The sequence below is a fragment of the Natator depressus genome, chromosome 13, assembly GCF_965152275.1.
Source record: "Natator depressus isolate rNatDep1 chromosome 13, rNatDep2.hap1, whole genome shotgun sequence".
In the NCBI taxonomy this organism is placed as follows: Eukaryota; Metazoa; Chordata; order Testudines; family Cheloniidae; genus Natator; species Natator depressus.
The window spans coordinates 29,221,156-29,240,667 of NC_134246.1; the positions used below are offsets into that span (position 1 = coordinate 29,221,156).

The 19,512-nt window shown below is 44.0% G+C and overlaps 1 protein-coding gene across 2 annotated transcripts in view; it reads left to right on the top strand.

The window, feature by feature from the left end:
* Positions 1-19,512, top strand: part of TRPC4AP (transient receptor potential cation channel subfamily C member 4 associated protein) — a 78,300-nt gene that overhangs the window by 7,996 nt on the left and 50,792 nt on the right. For both annotated transcript variants that reach the window (XM_074970338.1, XM_074970339.1), the window contains exons 2-3: positions 17,889-18,017; positions 18,306-18,422. In XM_074970338.1, the coding sequence (XP_074826439.1) occupies positions 17,889-18,017; positions 18,306-18,422 (246 nt within the window). The remainder of the gene's footprint in view (positions 1-17,888; positions 18,018-18,305; positions 18,423-19,512) is intronic.

A 19,512-nucleotide genomic window follows, 5' to 3' on the forward strand; every position in this document is an offset into this window, starting at 1 on the left:
CTTTTTTTTTCCTCCAGATAAAATGCTTAGAACATATCAAGTTTAAAAAAAAACAAACAAACCTTCAAAAAGTTTGAAGATTCCTTATTTTTAATAATGTGGAATTTTTAAAGAATGGAAAAGCATATCTGAGATAATCAAACAACCTTAATTTTGTTGATTAGTACCATCAGCTCTACAGTCTTCTCTTAAATTTGTAGAAGACCGTGTTTGAAAAGCTGACAGGTGAAATACTGGAAAAGTGGGAGACTTGGCATTTCTAAAAGGCTTCCAATCTATGTTTGATGCGTCATTACCACACTAACCTTTTTTTATACAAGTGCTACAGTTTCAGGATCGTGGCCTAAGGATTCAGTCTCCAGTGCAAGGTGTAATGGTTAAAGGATGGTTAGGTGCCCATCTTTTGGGAACTAGAGATAATAGAAGCAGGGATAGGAAATGACAAGGAGGGAATGCACATTAACAAACATGGGACGCTGGGGGATAATCTGAAAAGATTCGCTGGAAGGGAAGAACATGGGAAGCAGGAATGGCTGAAAGAGACTACAGGGTGATAGCAGACAGTCAGATAAATGTATTTGCAAAGAAAGTACAGTTTTGAGTGCAAACACAGTGGCCCTGTCACAGAGCAGAGGATGGGATAATCCCCTCCATATGACAGATTGCACCTGGAATACAGCATCCATTTCTGGGCACTTTAACAAATGCATTAGCAAATTGGAGTGAGTGCCGAAAGAGGAACAAAGCTGATCAAGGGCTTGATTTTAAGTAAATATTTTAAGGTTGGGCGGCTGTTTCAGATCATCTGAAAGCTGGAAGTACTAGTGATAGTCTTTGGGGTATTATAAATAGGAAGAATGGGATGAAATTAAAAGGAAATGTATAACTTTGTTCTTAAAACGCCTCTGTTGAAAGCACACGGTGCTGAACATAGTTTAGAAATAAACATAGGAATAGATTTATTTAGACAAAATAGTGGGGGAAAAGCTTCGTGACTGAGTTATCAGGTTTTGGAATGATCTCAAGGGAAATGATGATGAACTGTCCTGGGTGGGCTGTATGGCTGAGGTATTTTATAGCTCTGTGTTTTAACTACAGTCTTCTCTAAATATATTCTGCTTGTTAGCTTTCAAATGAAGCTGTACTTTTATGCTTTCAGTTTTACACTGTCTGGAAACACAGAGCTAATATTTGATTAGGTGTGGTATGTAGAACAATGTACAGCTAGCTGGCAATAAAAACTGACCATTTTGAATTTCTTTCAGCCTAGCACGTGCCATTAAGTTGGGACGTCCTCCATAATAGTGCAGGTTGTCTGCTTTCTGGTTGAAATCCTCTGCAGAGTATGAAAAACATGGAAGACCTGAAAATCCTTACACATACCTTCAAGTCTGTTTGTAATATCTAAAGTAAAGCAAAATAGTACCTTGAGAGAGAGGTTCTTCAATACTTCCGCTGTACGTAACCCAGTATTAAAACTAGCACAAGTGTTTAAAAGTTCTAAAGCTTGGTGATTATAGTGTGTGGATGACTCTAGTTTTCATCTAGTGTAGTTATGCTTTAACTTCAGTTAAACTTCTTTCCTCTGTAATGCCAGTTAAAGCATGATATAGTCATAGCTCCTTTAACTGAGAATTGGACTGTCTAGTTTAATGGATGCTGTCTTGTCTAGTTATACTCCCTGAGAAACCACATTCACTTGCTATGCAGGACCTTCTTATCTCAAGCTACACATCATATATCAGAGAGGTAGCCGTGTTAGTCTGTATCCACAAAAACAGCCAGGAGTCCGGTGGCACTTTAAAGACTAACAGATTTATTTGGGTATAAGCTTTCGTGGCATAAGCTTTTCGGGGTTCACAGGTCCAACCTAGTATAGGTTAATAACCAAAACAAAAACCCATTCCGTAACAGAGATCTGTGGTGAATAGGACCTTCTCCTCTTGTGGGTACCAGGACTAGCTGCTCCAAGAAGCAGTCATTTAAGGTGTCAAGGAACTTTATCTCTGCATCCTGTCCTGAGGCGATATGTACCCAGTCAATATGGGGTGTGATAGGGCAAGGCCAGATGGCTATAGTAAAGTAGTCCTGTTGGGATCCAGGAAGTGGGCGGGCGGAAGCCTGCCCACTGCTAAAGCACCTCCCCCCAGCGAAGGGAGGTAAGAGCTTGGAGAAGGTAGTGTTCTCTTTTGTGTTACTAACACCTGCTAGCTGGTCACTACTGTAGACTGTTGCCTTAGAGAGGGCTTTACAGTAACTCCTCGTTTAACGTTGTAGTTATGTTCCTGAAAATGGTACTTTAAGTGAAACAATGTTAAGTGAATCCAGTTTCCCCGTAAGAATTAATGTAAATGGGTGGTTAGGTTCCAGGGAAATGTTTTTCACCAGACAAGAGACATGTATATAATACACACACACACACATATATACAGTATAAGTTTTAAACAGTTTAATACTGTACACAGCAATGATGACTGTGACGCTTGCTTGAGGTGGTGGAGTCAGAGGGTGGGATATTTCCCAGGAATGCCTCGCTGCTAAATGATGAACTAACACTCGGCTGAGCCCTCAAGGATTAACACGTTGTTAATGTAGCCTCACACTCTACAAGGCAGCACAAATGGAGGGAGGAGACACAATAGTTGCGTGGCAGTGGCTGCGAACGTTCCCTGCGGAAACTGAACGTGATGATGAACCCACGCTATCCCACTGGAGCACGCCACTCCCTCCACTTTCCAAAGTGCTGGGTGGTGCATGTGAGAGAGAGACAGAGGGGTGTGGGGGTGGGTGGGTGTGTGTATGAGAGAGATGCGCACATTGCCCATTTAAATACGTTGACCCCACTCTTAAGTACACTGCCTTTAAGTATATCAGCAAGTTGAGACAGCAGCTGCTGCCAGCAAGCTCCCTCCATCCTGAACCTTGTCATGTCCCCACCCCCCTGCTTTGTGGAGATGGGGTACAGGGGGAGGGGGACACCCTGACATCAGCACCCCTCTTCCCCCCCCCCCCACCCCTTGCACAGCAAGCAAGAGCTCCCAGGAGCAGTTCCAAGGCAGAGGGCCGGAGCAGCACACAACAGTGCGGGGTGCGACACCTGAACTGCCTGGCACTTGATAGCCTGCTGGGTGGCTACCACGCAGGAAACTTAGGGGAGCTGATGGTGGGCTGCTGGTCCACCCTGGTCCCAGACCCCCCCCAGCTAGCTCCAACAGGCCGCTCTTCCTGCAAGCAGTGAACAAAGCAGGCGGCTGCCAGACAACATTGTGCAACTTGAAACGAGCATGTTCTCTAATGGATCAGCGACGTAACAACATTAACTGGGACGATGTTAAGTGAGGCGTTACTGTATCTCCTTCCAGCAGCCCAAAGGAGTGGCAGGGGAAGGGAGCTGACTTCACATTTACTAGAAATCCATTAGCCAGAGGCTATTACCAAAATCACAAGACCAAGACCTAAACCAAAACAACTGCAAAGAAGAACCAGCCAGCAATCTGGATTGGTGCAGCTGCTTGTACAAAATCTGCACATTAGCAGATGACATCACCTCAGTAGAAATATGCAAAGCCAAGGTAGACTCAAACAAATACAGAATAATGGACCACCAACTAAAGTTAGATAAGGGAAAACCCAAAGCATATTGCAAACCCAGAGAGAGATTGACACATACTTCCTTCTCTCCCTTTCAAAATATTGGGGCAGTGCTAGAGAGATTTCTTCAAATTAGCAGAAGTAACTTCTGTTGCTAGATGCTGGGACTGGCCGACACTAGATAGGATCACTAGATAATTGCCCTATTCTGTACATTTGCCTCTGGCGTTGGCCACTGTCAAAGACTGGATACAGGGCTGGATGGGGCATTGGTCGGACCCAGTATGACTGTTCTTATGTTCTAACTTGCCGTTAATTTTTGTGTGGGAGTCGGGGGAGACAGGGGGGTAAGAGGGAGGACTTTATTACCCAAGGAAAGAGGACAGATAGTATTGCCTTTGTTAGCATCCTATCACTGAATCTGAAAAGGGCAATAATGACTAATGGACACAGGGTAAAAACCTCTTGCACATTAAAACCCTGTCCTGGGCAGATGCTTTGACAGAGGTATCTGTCCTTATACCTTGCAGTGCTTGGATTGCTTGTCTGGTTAGTAATGTCTTCTGAGTTGAACTAGGCATCATTATAGCACCTTTCCCATGGCCTGGAGGCTGGCATCTGGGCTTCATATCAGGGCATTGTCCCTGGACCTTGCTACAGACTCCTCCTTTGATATTGGTCTGTTCCTATTAGGTGTAGTCCTCTGGCAACAGATGGCTGGTACGTTTTTCAAACTCTGGTTATTAGTAGTGATGCGTGTGCATTGAGATTCTAGCACACACACAGTGATGTGTGTGCTAGAATTTTTTTAACTTGGGTTAATTGATTGCCTGTTAGTATATACAAACTACTTTGGTTTATATCTAGTTGGGACACTCCCCAAACTTTTGTTCCAGGTGAAAAACAATTTGTGCTTTATTCTAAAGTGAGCCCTACTTCACATGAGATGCATGTACATTAAGGAAAATGATAAACTGCGACTTTAGCGTACACTGGGTTTTATTCTCTTTCATGTATCAGATTTCTAGCTTTGAAGTTCTGATGTTTTCTATGTATGTTATTTACTTAGCCATGTGTCCTTCATACAGTGATGTATTCATATGGACTTCCTTTTGTTCACCACTGGTATATTCCCAAGGAAGTTTAGAACCTCTCTTTCCAAACAACTCAGCTTACCACAACTGTCTAAAGCAGTGTCTGTCTGCATGGAAAAAATGATCTGTTTCTTGGTTCAGTTGCATATTGCAACTGTATTGGTGAAAAAGCTGGTTTTGAAACACTTTACTAGGTGCTTACTAGACTGGGGGAAAGCCCTCTGGCAGCTACGTAATAGGTAGCCTGGTGTCTTTCTCGTCTACCATGCAAGACTTCCCTGAGGGTTCTTCCACTGTGGGAGTGTGCCCTCTCCCCATTTTGCAAGACAGATGCAAAGGAGTAGTCTCCACTCCATTGTAGTTAAGTGAGGAATTTTCTCTTCCTTCTCTCCACTAGGCATTAGGGTGAAGAACGCTTCTTTCTAGTTCCCATTATCCAAACCATGGTGACTGTGAGGATGGGGCATCACTTTCTGTTCCCTTTTTGACAGGTTTCAGAGTAGCAGCCATGTTAGTCTGTATTCGCAAAAAGAAAAGGAGGACTTGTGGCACCTTAGAGACGAACAAATTTATTTGAGCATAAGCTTTCATGGGATGAAGTGAGCTGTAGATCACGAAAGTTTATGCTCAAATAAATTTGTTAGTCTCTAAGGTGCCACAAGTCCTCCTTTTCTTTTTGTTTGTTTTCTCTTTCCTCTTTCTTCATTTCCTTGTCTTTGTACCTTCCCAGGATAATGTCAGGTTTCTGCTATTAAGTGAAACTGCCCTATTTGCTCAGGAGAACTGAAACATTTGCAAAGCTAAAGGGATCTCCTTAGCTGTATATACTTTGCTGAGTATCTTCCATGCTTTACAGTCACACTAAATATTCTTGGACAGAAGTGGTTTGGGGCCTAACACTATTAACCATACTGAGAAGTATACTTTGCCTTACCATATGTAAACTGAATTGTAATTACAAATATTTAATAATAATTAGCATTACAGAGTTTATTGCCAGTGTGTCACCCTTTTATTAAAGAAAATAATAATTTGTTTCATTGGTGTCATGGAGTATCCAGCCAGTGTCACAAACTCTAGATTCCTGGCATAGCTGCCCTAGCAGTTAGCTCAGACATGCCAGTTACACTTGAGTGTTCTTCATTCATGGTGAAAATACTCCTCTTTCATGCTGCTGTGCTGAGCTTGACTGAGTGTGTGATTCTCAAATGTAAACTGACTGTCTACCTCAATCCCTCCTTTCAGCAACAAATTCACCATCAGATTGTAACTTTTAAAAATAGGTTACCATGAGGTCTATTGGACTTCTGCGAAGCAATCACAGTGTACAGGCATAATGTATTTTTTTAAAATAAAGTTTGTCCCCTCAAAGGAAAGTGAGCTCTTGTCATTGTTCAATGTGTAATGTTCCCTCTTAGGTTACTGTTTTCAAATTTGTCCGTCATACATGTTGAAACTTTTTTCTTCCTAGCTTACTTCTATGCTAGTATCCACTCATGTCAGGCTTCTTGGAAGTACAGTACAGACCCATTTACGCTTGGATGTCGGGAGTCAAGCAGTCACGACTGCGTGTTAATGGACCGCGGGTTAAGAGGGCCATGCTGAAAAAAGTGTCTCTGATTCACTTAGAAAAAACACTGTTGTTTTCTGCTCTTTCTGGCTCGCATTTTTTTTTTTCTTATGAAGTCTGTCGTTTGCCGCAGATGAATGATTTCGATATTTCCGCATTTTGCTCCTCCACAAATCTTACAATAGTTTCTACAGCACTATGGGCTTCTGTGGGCGAAATTTTGACTTTTTCAACGACATCCTCGCCATCACTTTCGCGGTCTGACGTAGCCTCGCAGCCCGTTAACGTTTCTTCCTCAGACAGAAATTCTGAAGTCAGGCAGTCTTCATCCATCTCCAGCCACTCACTCGGTAATGATTTCCAGCCATGTATCCAAACTAAAATCTTTTATCATTTGAAAGAGAAGTTTTCCTTTATCCTCTTTGGTCGTGTGCGTGTTTGTAGGGCGTCTTCTTCTGAAAATCCTTCGAAGTCTGGCTCTGAATCAGTGCCACTGCTGGAGTTTTCCGAGTCTGAGCCGTCTTTGATGGGAAAGGCATCACCGAGAGCCTTCATCCAGCAGTTTTCAATGGACTTTTGTTTTACTCCTTCCCAAACTTTAACTAAACAAATAATTTCCTTCATGTTTAACTGTTTCAGGAATTCAGAAATGCCTGAAGATGTGCATGACACGATCGCCGAAATCCGCTCCCGTCGATAATTCTTTTTAAAATTGTGAATAATGCCCTGGTTTAAAGGTTGAATTTTTGATGTTTTGTTGAACGGTAGATATAGCACTTGAATTTTTCCATTGCTCAATACCAGTGATTCAGTTGGAGGATGGGCTGGACAATTGTCAAGTAGCAAAAGTGCTTTGGCTTCAAGTTTCTTCAACCGCAGATGCTTACGAACAGCTGGAACAAAGCTGTTGTGGAACCAGTCATCCAAGCATTTTTGCTGTTAGCGTATATTACTGGCAGTTTGGATCTATTGAGTTGATTAAAGCAGCGAGGGTTATGAAAGTAGCCAATGAGAAGGGGAGCAAGCTTATGGCTGCCTGTCTTATTACTACAAAAAGGAAGAGTCACACAATCTTTTATCTTTTTAAATCCAGCTGTTTTCTGTGTCTCGTAATTAAAGGCTAAAGTCTTATCAGGTAGCAGTTTTGCAAATAAAGATGTTTCATCACAACTATAAAGTTGTTCTTCATGGTAGTCTTCATTTGTAAAATAGATTTTAACTCTGCGGGAAACGCGTTGGCGGCCGATTCATCGGTTGATCGGCTTTCTCCAGAAATCGATACCTGCGCTATGCCATGACGCTTTTTAAAACGACTTATAAACCCCTTGCTGGCTTGGAATGATTCATCCCCCATTAAATTTCCAAATTTTGTCGCTTGGGCTTGAAGAATTGGCCCACTTAGTGGCATTCCTTTCAGACTTTCCCGAGCAAACCCCGTGCACATGGCTTTGTCTGTTGTGGATTTTGCTGAATAGCGCACAGGTTTTTGCTTAAGCTCCGCGGCAGAATCGATATTTTGTACAAAGCCATTCAGTTTAGATTAGTTTTTTAGCCATCCTTGGAGAGTAGATTCGGCAGTCCCAATATCTTTTGAAACTTTGACCTGGGTTTCTCCACTATTTACTCGATCTATTGCAGCTAGCTTTTCTTCTACCGTGTAGGAACGCTGACGCTTGCCCTCTGCCATTATACAGGATTAGGCCTAGGGTTAAAATTTTCTAATGTAGAGTGTGTGTGTGTGTGTGTGTGTGTATATATATATATATATGTGTGTGTGTGTATATATGTATATAATCTCTCTCTCTCTCTAGCGTGACCATGACTAAGCGTGCATGATATGTCTTTACCAATATCGGTAAAGATGTACAACACATTTCTGCTCTGTACTTCCTGTCGATTTCTATGTCCGTGAGTTAGTGAGCAAATCTGTAGCGCTACATAGCAAGTTCCTGTACCGCGTATTAACGAGTCTCGTGTGTTAAATAGGTAGCACTGGGAAGCATGGCGCTACCATGCGATAAGCAGATTCGCGTGTAAACGCGTCTGTACTGTAGCTCTCGCACAGCTCTGATATACTAGTTAACTAAAGATAGAGCTTGAAAGCCATGAAATGTAAGCCTCTTGAACAAGCTTCTTACCTTGGGTTAAGTACTTCAATGAGAAAGGAGCCCTACTGTGGGGGTGTGGGGCGATCTACAGGAGCGAATGCCTGTCGGATTTCTAATTAGAGATGGAATTTTTTCTATCTCAGGAGCTTCAGTTCAGCTTGATAAGATTTTGTTTTGTCTGAAGAGCATGCTGGGTAAGTGCTGTTAGTGTGCTTGGCACTGTACTGTGCATACAGATGGAGACAAGGTCTCTGCCCAAAGGAGCTCAAGCCTAAATTAGCTGCTGACAATAGGGCAAGGTGGAAAGCAAAAATTCTTATTTGTGAATCAAAGCCAAATGCTGAAACCTCGGTGTTGTGCATCAGGATGAACCAACACCTCTTGGAATTTTTTTGTGAAAACAAGGGACTCCCGTCCTTGAATATCCATAGGCCAGTGGTTAAGTCCCTAACCTGAGACGTGGGAGACCCAGGTTCAGGTCCCTGCTTTACCTGATGCTTTTCCTGATTCAGAGACTGGTCTTGTGTCTGGGTCTCCCACATTGCAGGTGAATGCCTTAACCACAGAACTAGTGGCTATTCTGGGGTGGGTGTGTCAGATGTTGATCAAAATTCCATCTTGGAGCAGAGAAACAGGTATTTCACTTCTGGTGAATCAGCATTCTCTGATGGAAAAGAACACTTTGTTAAAATTGCTGACCAGATGTAGCTGATAAGTGTTGTACTTGATATGAAAGCTCAAGCTTCAAGAGGGGCTGTATGCTCGTGCGTGCATATTATGTATTCTAAATTCAGTGGATTGTTGAATAATGGGCCTCGGGTACAATTAAACAATAAAATCCAAAATGTTCCTGCTTGAGACATGTCTGTGTTCACTGGAAGAACAGATGAAAGCAGTACAATCCCATCCCAAGGGAAAGTCTGGTAGTCATAGCCTGGAACTTCTGTTTGTCTTAATCTGTCAATGGTCCCCAAACTTTTTTGGTCATGGGTCCCCCCCCCATTACTTGTCCCACGCCCCTGCCTGCCAGGGGCCGGGAGCTGGGGGCTGCGGCTGGGAACGAGGGGCCGCTGTTGGGACCGGAACTGGGGCTGGGACCAGGGGACTGGAAGTGGGACCAGAGCTTGGGCTGGGGACAGGGGGCAGAGGGCAGAGCGGGGCTGGGTGTTGCTCCTTCCCTGCCCACTGTGGGGGCTGGTCCAGGCTCTGCTGTGTGCCCCCCCCAACATTCCTCCATGCCCCACAGTTTGGGGACTACTGGTCTACAGTGATGTCCAAGAGGCTACATTTCTAGGATAAAGAGACTCCAGAGTGTTTTGAAATGTGATGGTGGACTCTGCCTGGGTTTGAGTGTTCTCTGATTACAATAGGTATGCCATTGTTCTGTAAGCATTTCTTAGCAGGTTCTCCTGCAGTGGACTGCCCATCTGACTCAACACAACAGGGGCAAACTTCCTTGTGGAGCTCAGTCTAAATGTATGTATGAATGTGCGGGGGATGAAGGAGGGTAGAATAATCCTACTGAAGAACCCCTTTTCTTTGTGTGAGAGGTTGTCTCCCTTTTCAGTGCCCCACATCATGCTGATCCTCCTTACAGAAGGAGGCTGGACGTGGTTTTGTTGGTGCCATTCATGAGCTGGCCAAAGGTGCACTGTCTGTGAAAGGAGTATCGTGGGGATAAAGAGTCATCTCCCTATGAGTTAATGGAGCCATCTTTTCCTTTCCAGGAAGATTAGCAAAGGTGTATTCTGCAGTTCCTGAAGCCCTCAGATGGATTTCAGACCTATTAACTTATAAATGTTGCTATTTCCGTATAAAAGAAGAAGACTGAAGCCATGCATAGAGATGGGTATCTTAGGCTATGTCTACGGTTAGGGCATGTCTACACTACAATCTTAAATTGACCTAAGTTAGGTTGACCTATAGCCACCACAGTAATAACTGTGGTGGCTGATGTACACACTGCCCTCTATCTGTTGGTGGGGCGCATCCTCACAAGGAGCTCTTCCACCGACTGAAGAGGGGCAGTGTGGGGTGCTGAGAGCCAGGGCTCTGAGCTCTGCGCAGCTACCCACCACGAACCAAGCTGCCATCTGGGGCTGCTTGCCTTCCCACTCGCAGGTGGGGGGAGAAGGGAGGAAGCTGCCTGGGGCTTCCCGCTCCCAGCTGGGGAGTGGGGAGCTACACTCTGAGTCTAGTCAGCTACCGTGCTCCCAGCAGGGAAGCTGAGAGCTGGGCTCTGAGCCTGGAGTCTTGATACAGCCTGGGCGGGGGAGGGGAAGAAAGCAGAGCTCCAAGCCGGGACTGGGGGGGGGGCAGCCCAAGCTGGGGAGCCTGGGTGGCGGCCTGGTTTGGAGCGAAGACCCGGCAGTAACCCAGCTGGGGAGCAGGGCTTTCTTGTCAATTTTGGCTTTCTTGCCCACAGCGAATGTAAATAATGCAGTGTTTACGTTGACACTGTGTCGCCCTAACTACACCAACATAAGCCCTATGCCTGCCAGTGTAGTAGGGCACTAACATCAGCGGGAGCAAGGCTGTAGTGTGTACACTGACATAGGTCAACGTAAGCTGCCTTGTCAACCTAACTGTAGTGTAGACCAGGCCTTATACCAATGCGGTGTCACAGCTGCGGTGTTGCAGTGTAGACATTCATTACAACAATGGAAGGGGTTTTCCTGTTATAGTTAATCCGCCTCCCTGAGAGGTGGTAGCTAGGTTCATAGAATATCAGGGTTGGAAGGGACCTCAGGAGGTCATCTAGTCCAACCCCCTGCTCAAAGCAGGACCAATTCCCAACTAAATCATCCCAGCCAGGGCTTTGTCAAGCCTGACCTTAAAAATATCTAAGGAAGGAGATTCCACCACCTCCCTAGGTAACGCATTCCAGTGTTTCACCACCCTCCTAGTGAAAAAGTTTTTCCTAATATCCAACCTAAACCTCCCCCACTGCAACTTGAGACCATTACTCCTTGTTCTGTCATCAGCTACCACTGAGAATAGTCTAGAACCATCCTCTTTGGAACCACCTCTCAGGTAGTTGAAAGCAGCTACCAAATCCCTCCTCATTCTTCTCTTCCGCAGACTAAACAATCCCAGTTCCCTCAGCCTCTCCTCATAAGTCATGTGTTCCAGTCCCCTAATCATTTTTGTTGCCCTCCGCTGGACTCTTTCCAATTTTTCCACATCCTTCTTGTAGTGTGGGGCCCAAAACTGGACACAGTACTCCAGATGAAGCCTCACCAGTGTCGAATAGAGGGGAATGATCACGTCTCTCGATCTGCTGGCAATGCCCCTACATATACATCCCAAAATGCCGTTGGCCTTCTTGGCAACAATGGTTGATGGAAGAGTTCTTCTGTCATCACTGCATTGTCTGCACCAGGAGTTAGGTTGGCGTAATTATATTGCTCAGGGATGTGGCTGGGTTGATGTAACTCCTTAGTATAGATTTAGCCTTAGATTATAGAGAGCTGGGAAGGGAGGTTCAGGAAGTATTTGAGTGGCAATTACCTGGTTGTAATTACCTTACACAGGGTAAGCCTCTGCCCCACAGCAGTGTTGTGAGATCCGCATAGCTTGTGAGCCGAAACCTTTCTACTAACAATTTTGCGGGCATGCAGCTTCCAACACTCAAAGTTTCAGCAAGTCTCAGGAATTAGCTGCTTCGTTTTGTACTGTTCTTCCTATCTAATGTATTAGGGGTCGTGCTGGTAGCGACACCTCTAGTTAAGGTTGCCTAGCATTTTCCATTGTAAGACCATGTTTTCAGTTGCTTAAACTTAGCCAAACTTAATGTTTGGGCTGAAATTTTTCATACCAGATGTCTGCTTCAGGCTGAATTTTGTTGGAAAACTTCAGCAAAAACAGTTCAGCTTTTTTCTCACAATGAGGTTAGGAAAAAAACATCTTACAACCATTTTGTTGAGAAGCTCTAGCTTCGTCACAGAAAACTTGAAATTTGGCAAGGGTATCAGTAGGAATATTCCTGTAATGTCTAGGATGGGCACACTGAGACCTGGCAAACTTGTACCAGGATGAGGCTGTTTAGGGCATTGCTTTTAGCTGCCTCTTTCTGGTCACAGGCTTGCAGCAGTGTTGCAAAATATATAGTCTTGGATGGCTAAGCCAGATTCTTATTAAACAGAAGGCAAAAGGAGAGAGAGAAAAGAGAAGAAATAAGGTTGGGAAGGAAAAGGACGGGGAGGGAATGAAATCTCACATCCCAGGTAGTAGTTGGGTTTCAGCCAGAGCTGGCAGAGGTAGCAGTGTCACCTGGGTCCTCTTTCTGGCCTGGTCTGGTCAGGACATCCTTCAGGATGAGGATAACAAAGGCCTGGGGTCTCAAGAGATGGTGGGGGTGTAAGTCATGATGGTGAAGCTCACTCCAGTAGCCAATTTTTCTCCCTAAAGTCTTTCTTTTGGGTCCTTAAAGGGAGTGATGGGTGGAATAGCCCATTCCCCTTACTATGGTGTCCACCAGTTAGGCCTAATTTCTGACACACTAATTTTGGTTTACTGATTTCTGTTTCTACACTTCTCTTGTTTTCCATAACACAGTCCTTGAGTTATAGCTGTAGGCCTTTTTTGTTTGGACTAATTCAGTTTGTCTGTCTTGCTTTTTCACTTTTTCCCATCAACATTTGTTGTTATAGGTGGTTATGACATTTTATGAATGTATACTCCTCACGGCTGAGCTCACAATTAGGGCAAATTTATAGGCCCAGTTATCACAACATGCCCAGGTCAGTGGGAGCACTCATGGTAGCAAAGTTGAGCATATGCATAAGTGTTAGCAGGTTGGAAGCCTCTGAACACAGTCCATCCTGTGAATTGAATGAGACAGGTGCTGTGGGGGAAACATAGACTACGATCCTGTAATTAGAGTGTATCATAATGCATACACACAAGGGAGTCAAATGAAGGTTGCATGGGAAACCTTAATTCTGGCATTTCGTAACTTGAGTGCTTGAATTAGCAACTGTAATGTTCTTTTTATGGTAGATTTTAATGTAGTTTTTTGTATGTAAAAATTTTAGTGTCTGTCGTAGTATGGAAGTGCTCAATACAGTAATTTAGATTTGCAAGGTGTAATTCACAGACCACATTGCGGTGGATGATACTGAGTCCTCCGCTTCCAGGTTCTAGGAAGCTTTGCTTCCTACTCTTTTTTGTGACTAGTTCCTTCTTGGTCATGGCAGGGGGGCTCTGGAAACTCTCTTAAAAACAGCTGGTTGTATTGAATTGAGTAAAGGTTCTTTCCATTCCAGACTCTCCAGCAAGTGCTCTTTGTTGTGGCATATACTTCTCCTGGAATTGAGAGACTTAGAAATGAGAATCTGTAGAAGGTTTCGCACAGTGAGTGCATTTGGTGCAATTTATGTATGCTTTTCAGCATCCATTCCCCCCACTCTTCAGGTTCTAGTTCGTGAGATACCTAAACACTGTTGAAATCCTTCCATCTTTTTCCAATTTAAGTTGGGAGATCTTTGATGTTTTCCTGGTGTGTCTAATTTTGGGGCACTGCCCCTGTTTAAAAAACCCTCACAGCCTGCCAAGAACTTCCCCTCCCCGCTCCATCCACTCAGGAAGTAGTCCACCCTGGGGAAGATCTGTATTTTCTCTGCTGCTATGCATCCCTACTGGAATCTGCATCAAACTGCATTCAGAATCTTCATAGACTTTCAAGATTAAGGAGATAGGGTTATCTCCAGTTCTTCCCCTCCCCCTTTCCATTTCTGGTTTGTTGGGATTAAGGTCTTTATATAAGACTCAATTTTTGACAGCACTCTTCTATTTTGGACTAGCTACTACACAATACTGTAAATTGACTCAAGTGTAGCGGGTTACAATGCTCTTTAGGCTTTCCTACAAAGGAAAGTTGACACGGTTGGTACCAATCAACACTGTCCAGCCTCTTGTTGAGTATCGTCCCTCCTGCCATAACTAGCAAAAAGGAACTACTAAGAAAAGAAGTTTATATCCCTGAACAAATTTGATTTCATAAGCAGGCCCTTTTTCTACTCCTTGAAGTGCAATTAATGCTCAGTCTTGCGCAATGTGGACAGGAGCATGTTGGTGACTCACTAAAGAAAGGTTTCAGAGTAGCAGCCATGTTCGTCTGTATTCGCAAAAAGAAAAGGAGTACGTGTGGCACCTTAGAGGCTAACCAATTTATTTGAGCATAAGCTTTCGTGAGCTACAGCTCACTTCATCGGATGCATAAAAGTGGAAAATGCAGTGAGGATGTTTTTATACACACAGACCATGGAAAAAATGGGTGTTTATCACTTCAAATAGCTTATCTTATAAGCTATTACCAGCAGGAGAGTGGGGTGGGGGGAGAAAACCTTTTGAAGTGATAAACACCCATTTTTTCATGGTCTGTGTGTATAAAAACATCCTCACTGCATTTTCCGCTTTTATGCATCCGATGAAGTGAGCTGTAGCTCACGAAAGCTTATGCTCAAATAAATTGGTTAGTCTCTAAGGTGCCACAAGTACTCCTTTTCTTTTCACTAAAGAAAGAGCAATGTATAGGTAGAGGTATAAGATATTGCTACCCTCATTAAAACAACAGCTTAGAATCTGGGACTCTACCGCAGTATTCAAATGGGTCATGAAAAGCACTAACTTACTAGAAGGTTGAATACGTAATTGCTTATATAGGCCAAGCTGTACAGCCAGCTGGGCCCTCTCCCCCACTATAGCAAGGCCCCCCTCTCTCTGGTCAGAACCCTATTGTTGTTGGTGTTAGTGAAAATCAAAACCCCTGGTTTTTGTGGCAATAGGCTTTTCTCTCTCGTCTCCCCCCAGCCCCCATCAAAATCAACAGTTCTGCCCTTTCATGCCTGAAACTTTTGAAAATTGCATGTGATTAATTCCAAAGTTATTGCATTGCATACAAACAGAAATGCCATTGAGTTGAGTGTAGGGCATTGCTTTTCTGGCCTACCACTTTAGGATTTATGGACTGGTGACTTTGAAGGACTGCTGACAGAGTGATCTGAGGGTCCTCTGGCTTTGGAATTCATTTTCCAGTGGCCCTTCTGCCAGTAAACCAGTCCATAACAGCCTAATTCTGGTAACCTAGGTTTGCTGCAAAGTCCATCTTTTTTTCTGAGCTTTTGGAGAGGCAGGGGTATGCTAAGGGCCGTCTCTTGGGTACAGTGTGGGCGTTGGGTATCTTGTCTCACTGGTTTTGGGAAGGATGCTGGGTTTACTGTTTTGGGTACTAGTTGGAGTATGTATGTTAAACATAGGTCAAAGGTGCCTAGAGCCTTTGATAGATGTCTTTAAATGTATCTCAGACTAAATATTGAGTCATAAACTAATGCCAGGAACTTACTGTAACAATTGTTTTAAGGAATTTTGAGCATCACCTGGGATGGTTTTAAATTTCTCTCGTGACCTCTCATTGTTTTCTATCTAGTTTATCTGAAGAGCCCTGCAAATCCACAAATACCCGCATATGCGGACCATTTTTGCAGATAGTGGATCGGATGCGGATACAACCACGCAGGGCTCTTCTTCCTGGCGGTGTCCGACTCGGGCAGCCCAGGGGGCACAGTGTGCTTGGGGCCAACAGCCAGTGGCTGGGCGGCAGGTCAGAGTCGGGGCTCTCCAGCACTTGTTCGCTGCGCTGCTTCCTGTCCAGCAGCTCGAGCCCCTCGGGCAGCGCCAGCGTCCCCACCAGGGCCCGGCCCGGCAACATTGGACGTGCTCCCAGTCCAGGGCCCGGCCCGCCAGCTCCTAGGCGGTAGGGCCCACCCCCAGCCACAGGGATTGGAGAGGGCAGGGCCCCAGTGCCTCACTCCTCTGTCCCACTGTGATGCAGCACAGCGCTGCTGCTGTGTGTCGCTCGCAAGCTCCCAGGAACAGCATGTGATGCAATGCCCCTTCCACCCAGCCCTCCCTCCACGCTGTCCTGTCTCCTCGAGACCCCACCCCTGTGCTGCCCCTTACTCCCAGTCCCCACCCTCTTGATGCCTCTTTCCTTCAAGACCCCGCCCCCCCCATCCCTCTCATTCGCTAGCCCTTGAGACGGCTTGCTGCTGCTGGGTGCAGATGTGGATACAGGTAAAATACTGCGGATCCATATTTTTATATCCGTGCAGGGCTCTATTTATCTGAATCCTCTCTCTCCCACTCTTGAATTTCAGCATAAATTTAGCAGCCTCTTCTTTATTTTGTGAAAGCAGCTTGAAATTTCCGCTCTGTATGTGTTAATGAGTCTAGCATTCAGTAGCTCATGTTCCCTTGAATGCTTCTGGGGAGAGGGTGAATCGAAGGCAATATGGTAACTGATAATCTTTTAAGCACAGAGGGCATTTAATTTAATTTTTCATTGGATTGTTTTTGTCACTTTTCTTGCCCGATGACTAGAAAACCTCTCGTAGTTCCACAAAACTTCAGTAGTTTGTTTACATCTTCACTATGAATCTTTAGCCGTAGATATCTGCAAAGCGATCTGTCCTGTGTTGCTTCTGACATTAAAAACAGTTGTTTGTATCCACAATCAAGGGGAGCCTTATGATATCAGATTTCAGACAAGACTAAAGAAAACTTATACAAATAGAAAGGACCTTCCAGCGGCAAGAATTTAGCTTCACTGTTTCAGGCTGCCTCTCAAGTCACTAACCTTCTTTTCCTATTGATCTCCCTGGCTGTCGATCCTCCCACCTCTTGAGCCAAGGCTATTAAGTACAATGCTCAAAGCAGTGTTGGTACATCATTTTGGAGGGAACTTCCAGAGTTTTGAGGAAGTGTGGATCACTTCAGCCAAAGAGGTGGTGAGGACTTTTGGGGAGTATTTATTCTTCCTTGTTACTTGCTGTTGGTAGAGCCTTTATGTCTAATTTTATTTTAACTCCAACCTTCTCTCCACTTCGCTGGGCCAGTGTAATTCCTGAAAGAGGAAACAGGAGCTGCTTATGATGCTGGCAGCAACAACATATGACTCAAAGCTTTACTAATCTCACAGGGAGAAATATGAACTTACTAAATGTAATGGAACTACTGAGATTTTATAGACAATATCATAAGTGTGGAAAGAAATATTTAATATACTAAGTGACACCCTTGCACAAAGATCTCTCATCCTGTAATGCCTACAACACCTTGGCAAACCAGTATGAACCTTTCAGGATCAGTAAGATTATTCAGACGCTGGTCCTGGACCAGTGGTTTGAGAGGCGAAATGCTGATCTCTACTATTGGGTATTCTGATACGGATGTTCTCTCGCTCTGTTTGTGCTGGAATAATCTATTTGGTACCCAAATATAGAGTCTTGTTTTCTCCTTTTTATGGTTTATTTACCTTAAAATTAGAGAACCCCTTCAATTATTCCTTTGTTTGTGTTATATGGAAACGTTCAGTGGTTAAAATGGAGTAAAATAAGCGAGAGCTCACCAAATTTGGGAGCATAACAATGGTGAGTCATGAGGTCACCTGATGGTGGCATGCAGTATGGGGAAGGGGTAAGCAAATGTTAGTCTGAAAGCCAATGGTATTCTCCCTTGTCATAGATCACTGAGGCCTTGTTAAAGGAAAGGGATAAACAAGCAAAATGGAATGGAATTCCCCTGCTGTTGCAGAAACTATATGAGAACAGCCATCCGAACAGCGACTTCTCTCAGTGCCAAAGCATCCTCAAGGTAATCTATACTCAGTCACTGACTCTACTGAAATACCACCGTGCTTCTTGGAAGCCAGTCTCTTCAACTGTTGCATGTTGGGAAACTTGACTTCATGCAGTTGTAGCTTCAGTCCTTGAAATCGGGCATATGGAGTAATGCCCATCTGTGAAGTGGAATAAGTAAAGAGGCATGTAATCACAACTAGGGATCAGATGATCATCCAGTTATTCTAGGGCAGTTACAGAAATTGTACATTGCTAGTGTTTTGACTGAATGTGGTGGTGGCATTTTTTTTCTTCTTCTCAGGAAATTTCTCCACTTCTCTCAATGGAGGCCATGGCGTTTGTCACGGAAGATAGAAAAGCTGCTCAAGAATCCACTTTCCCAAACACCTACACATTTGATTTGTTTGGAGGAGTAGATGTAAGTGTTTGGGGTTTTTGTTAACCGTGGCTATAGTCGAGAAACCCTCTGAGGCTTTTAACGAGAGTAAATGGGAGAAGTGTCTTTAAATCAAACAGTTTGGAGGGACTATAAATGCAAATCACATATCATTAGAAGCTTTGGTTGTACTGTCATATATGTTTGATTTCATAAGAGAATCACCACAAGATTACGTCTGCTTTCAGTTTGGTTTGCAAGTACTTTCCAAGATATTACGTGTTCAAAAGCAAGAGACTCTTTTCCATGTGGTATAAAAATACTTGGTGAGCTTCTGTTCGGGCTCTTGGGCACATAACAAAGATGATATTCTTTTACATTGCTGCCTGATATTTCCATGGGGTTTAAGAAAATAGCTAAATTCTTGGAAATGATAAACAGATACCAGACTAAGTTTAAAAAAAATAGATTTCTGATTACATACATAACTTGTATAACATGAAAAGAAGCAAAAGAAAAAAGAAAAAAAAAGAAAATGCTAACAATACTTTGGATACTTAAAGTTCTGCAAACCTCCCCCCTCCCCCCAAAAAAACCAAAAACAAAACAAACCGAAAAACAAAAACCTAATCAAATGGTATTGGGCACTCCTTAAGTGTCTTCTGTCCAAGGATCTCTGTGTTATGTGGTAGGGAAGTGGGGGCAGAATTGGGGATTGAGGCCAGAAGTTCTTGAACAGTGTCCCTATGGATGCTTCACTGTAGGTGTGCTTGTGTCCCTATGCAACTGATCGGACACTACTACTAAAGTTCTCCATTCGACCTGCACGTGCAGTGTCCTCCTTGTGCCCCTCCACAAGGCTAACCAGCACATGGGAGCTAACTCCTTCAGTTCCTTCTCAGCTGCCCCTGGCTAGAGACACAGCAATTAGCAGTTTGTTCATGATGATTAACTTCTTTAGCATTTTTAGTAGTTAATCTCCTTCAATCTTAATTGTTTTTTCTCTTTATTTTCTCTTTGAAAACAGAAAAACTGTTTATTTCCCCCCCTTTTTTACTGGGGACCCCTTTTTCTAACAGGATTTGCCCAGCTCACCAGGCTTCAAGAAGTGCCTTCCTTGCAAGGAGGCCAT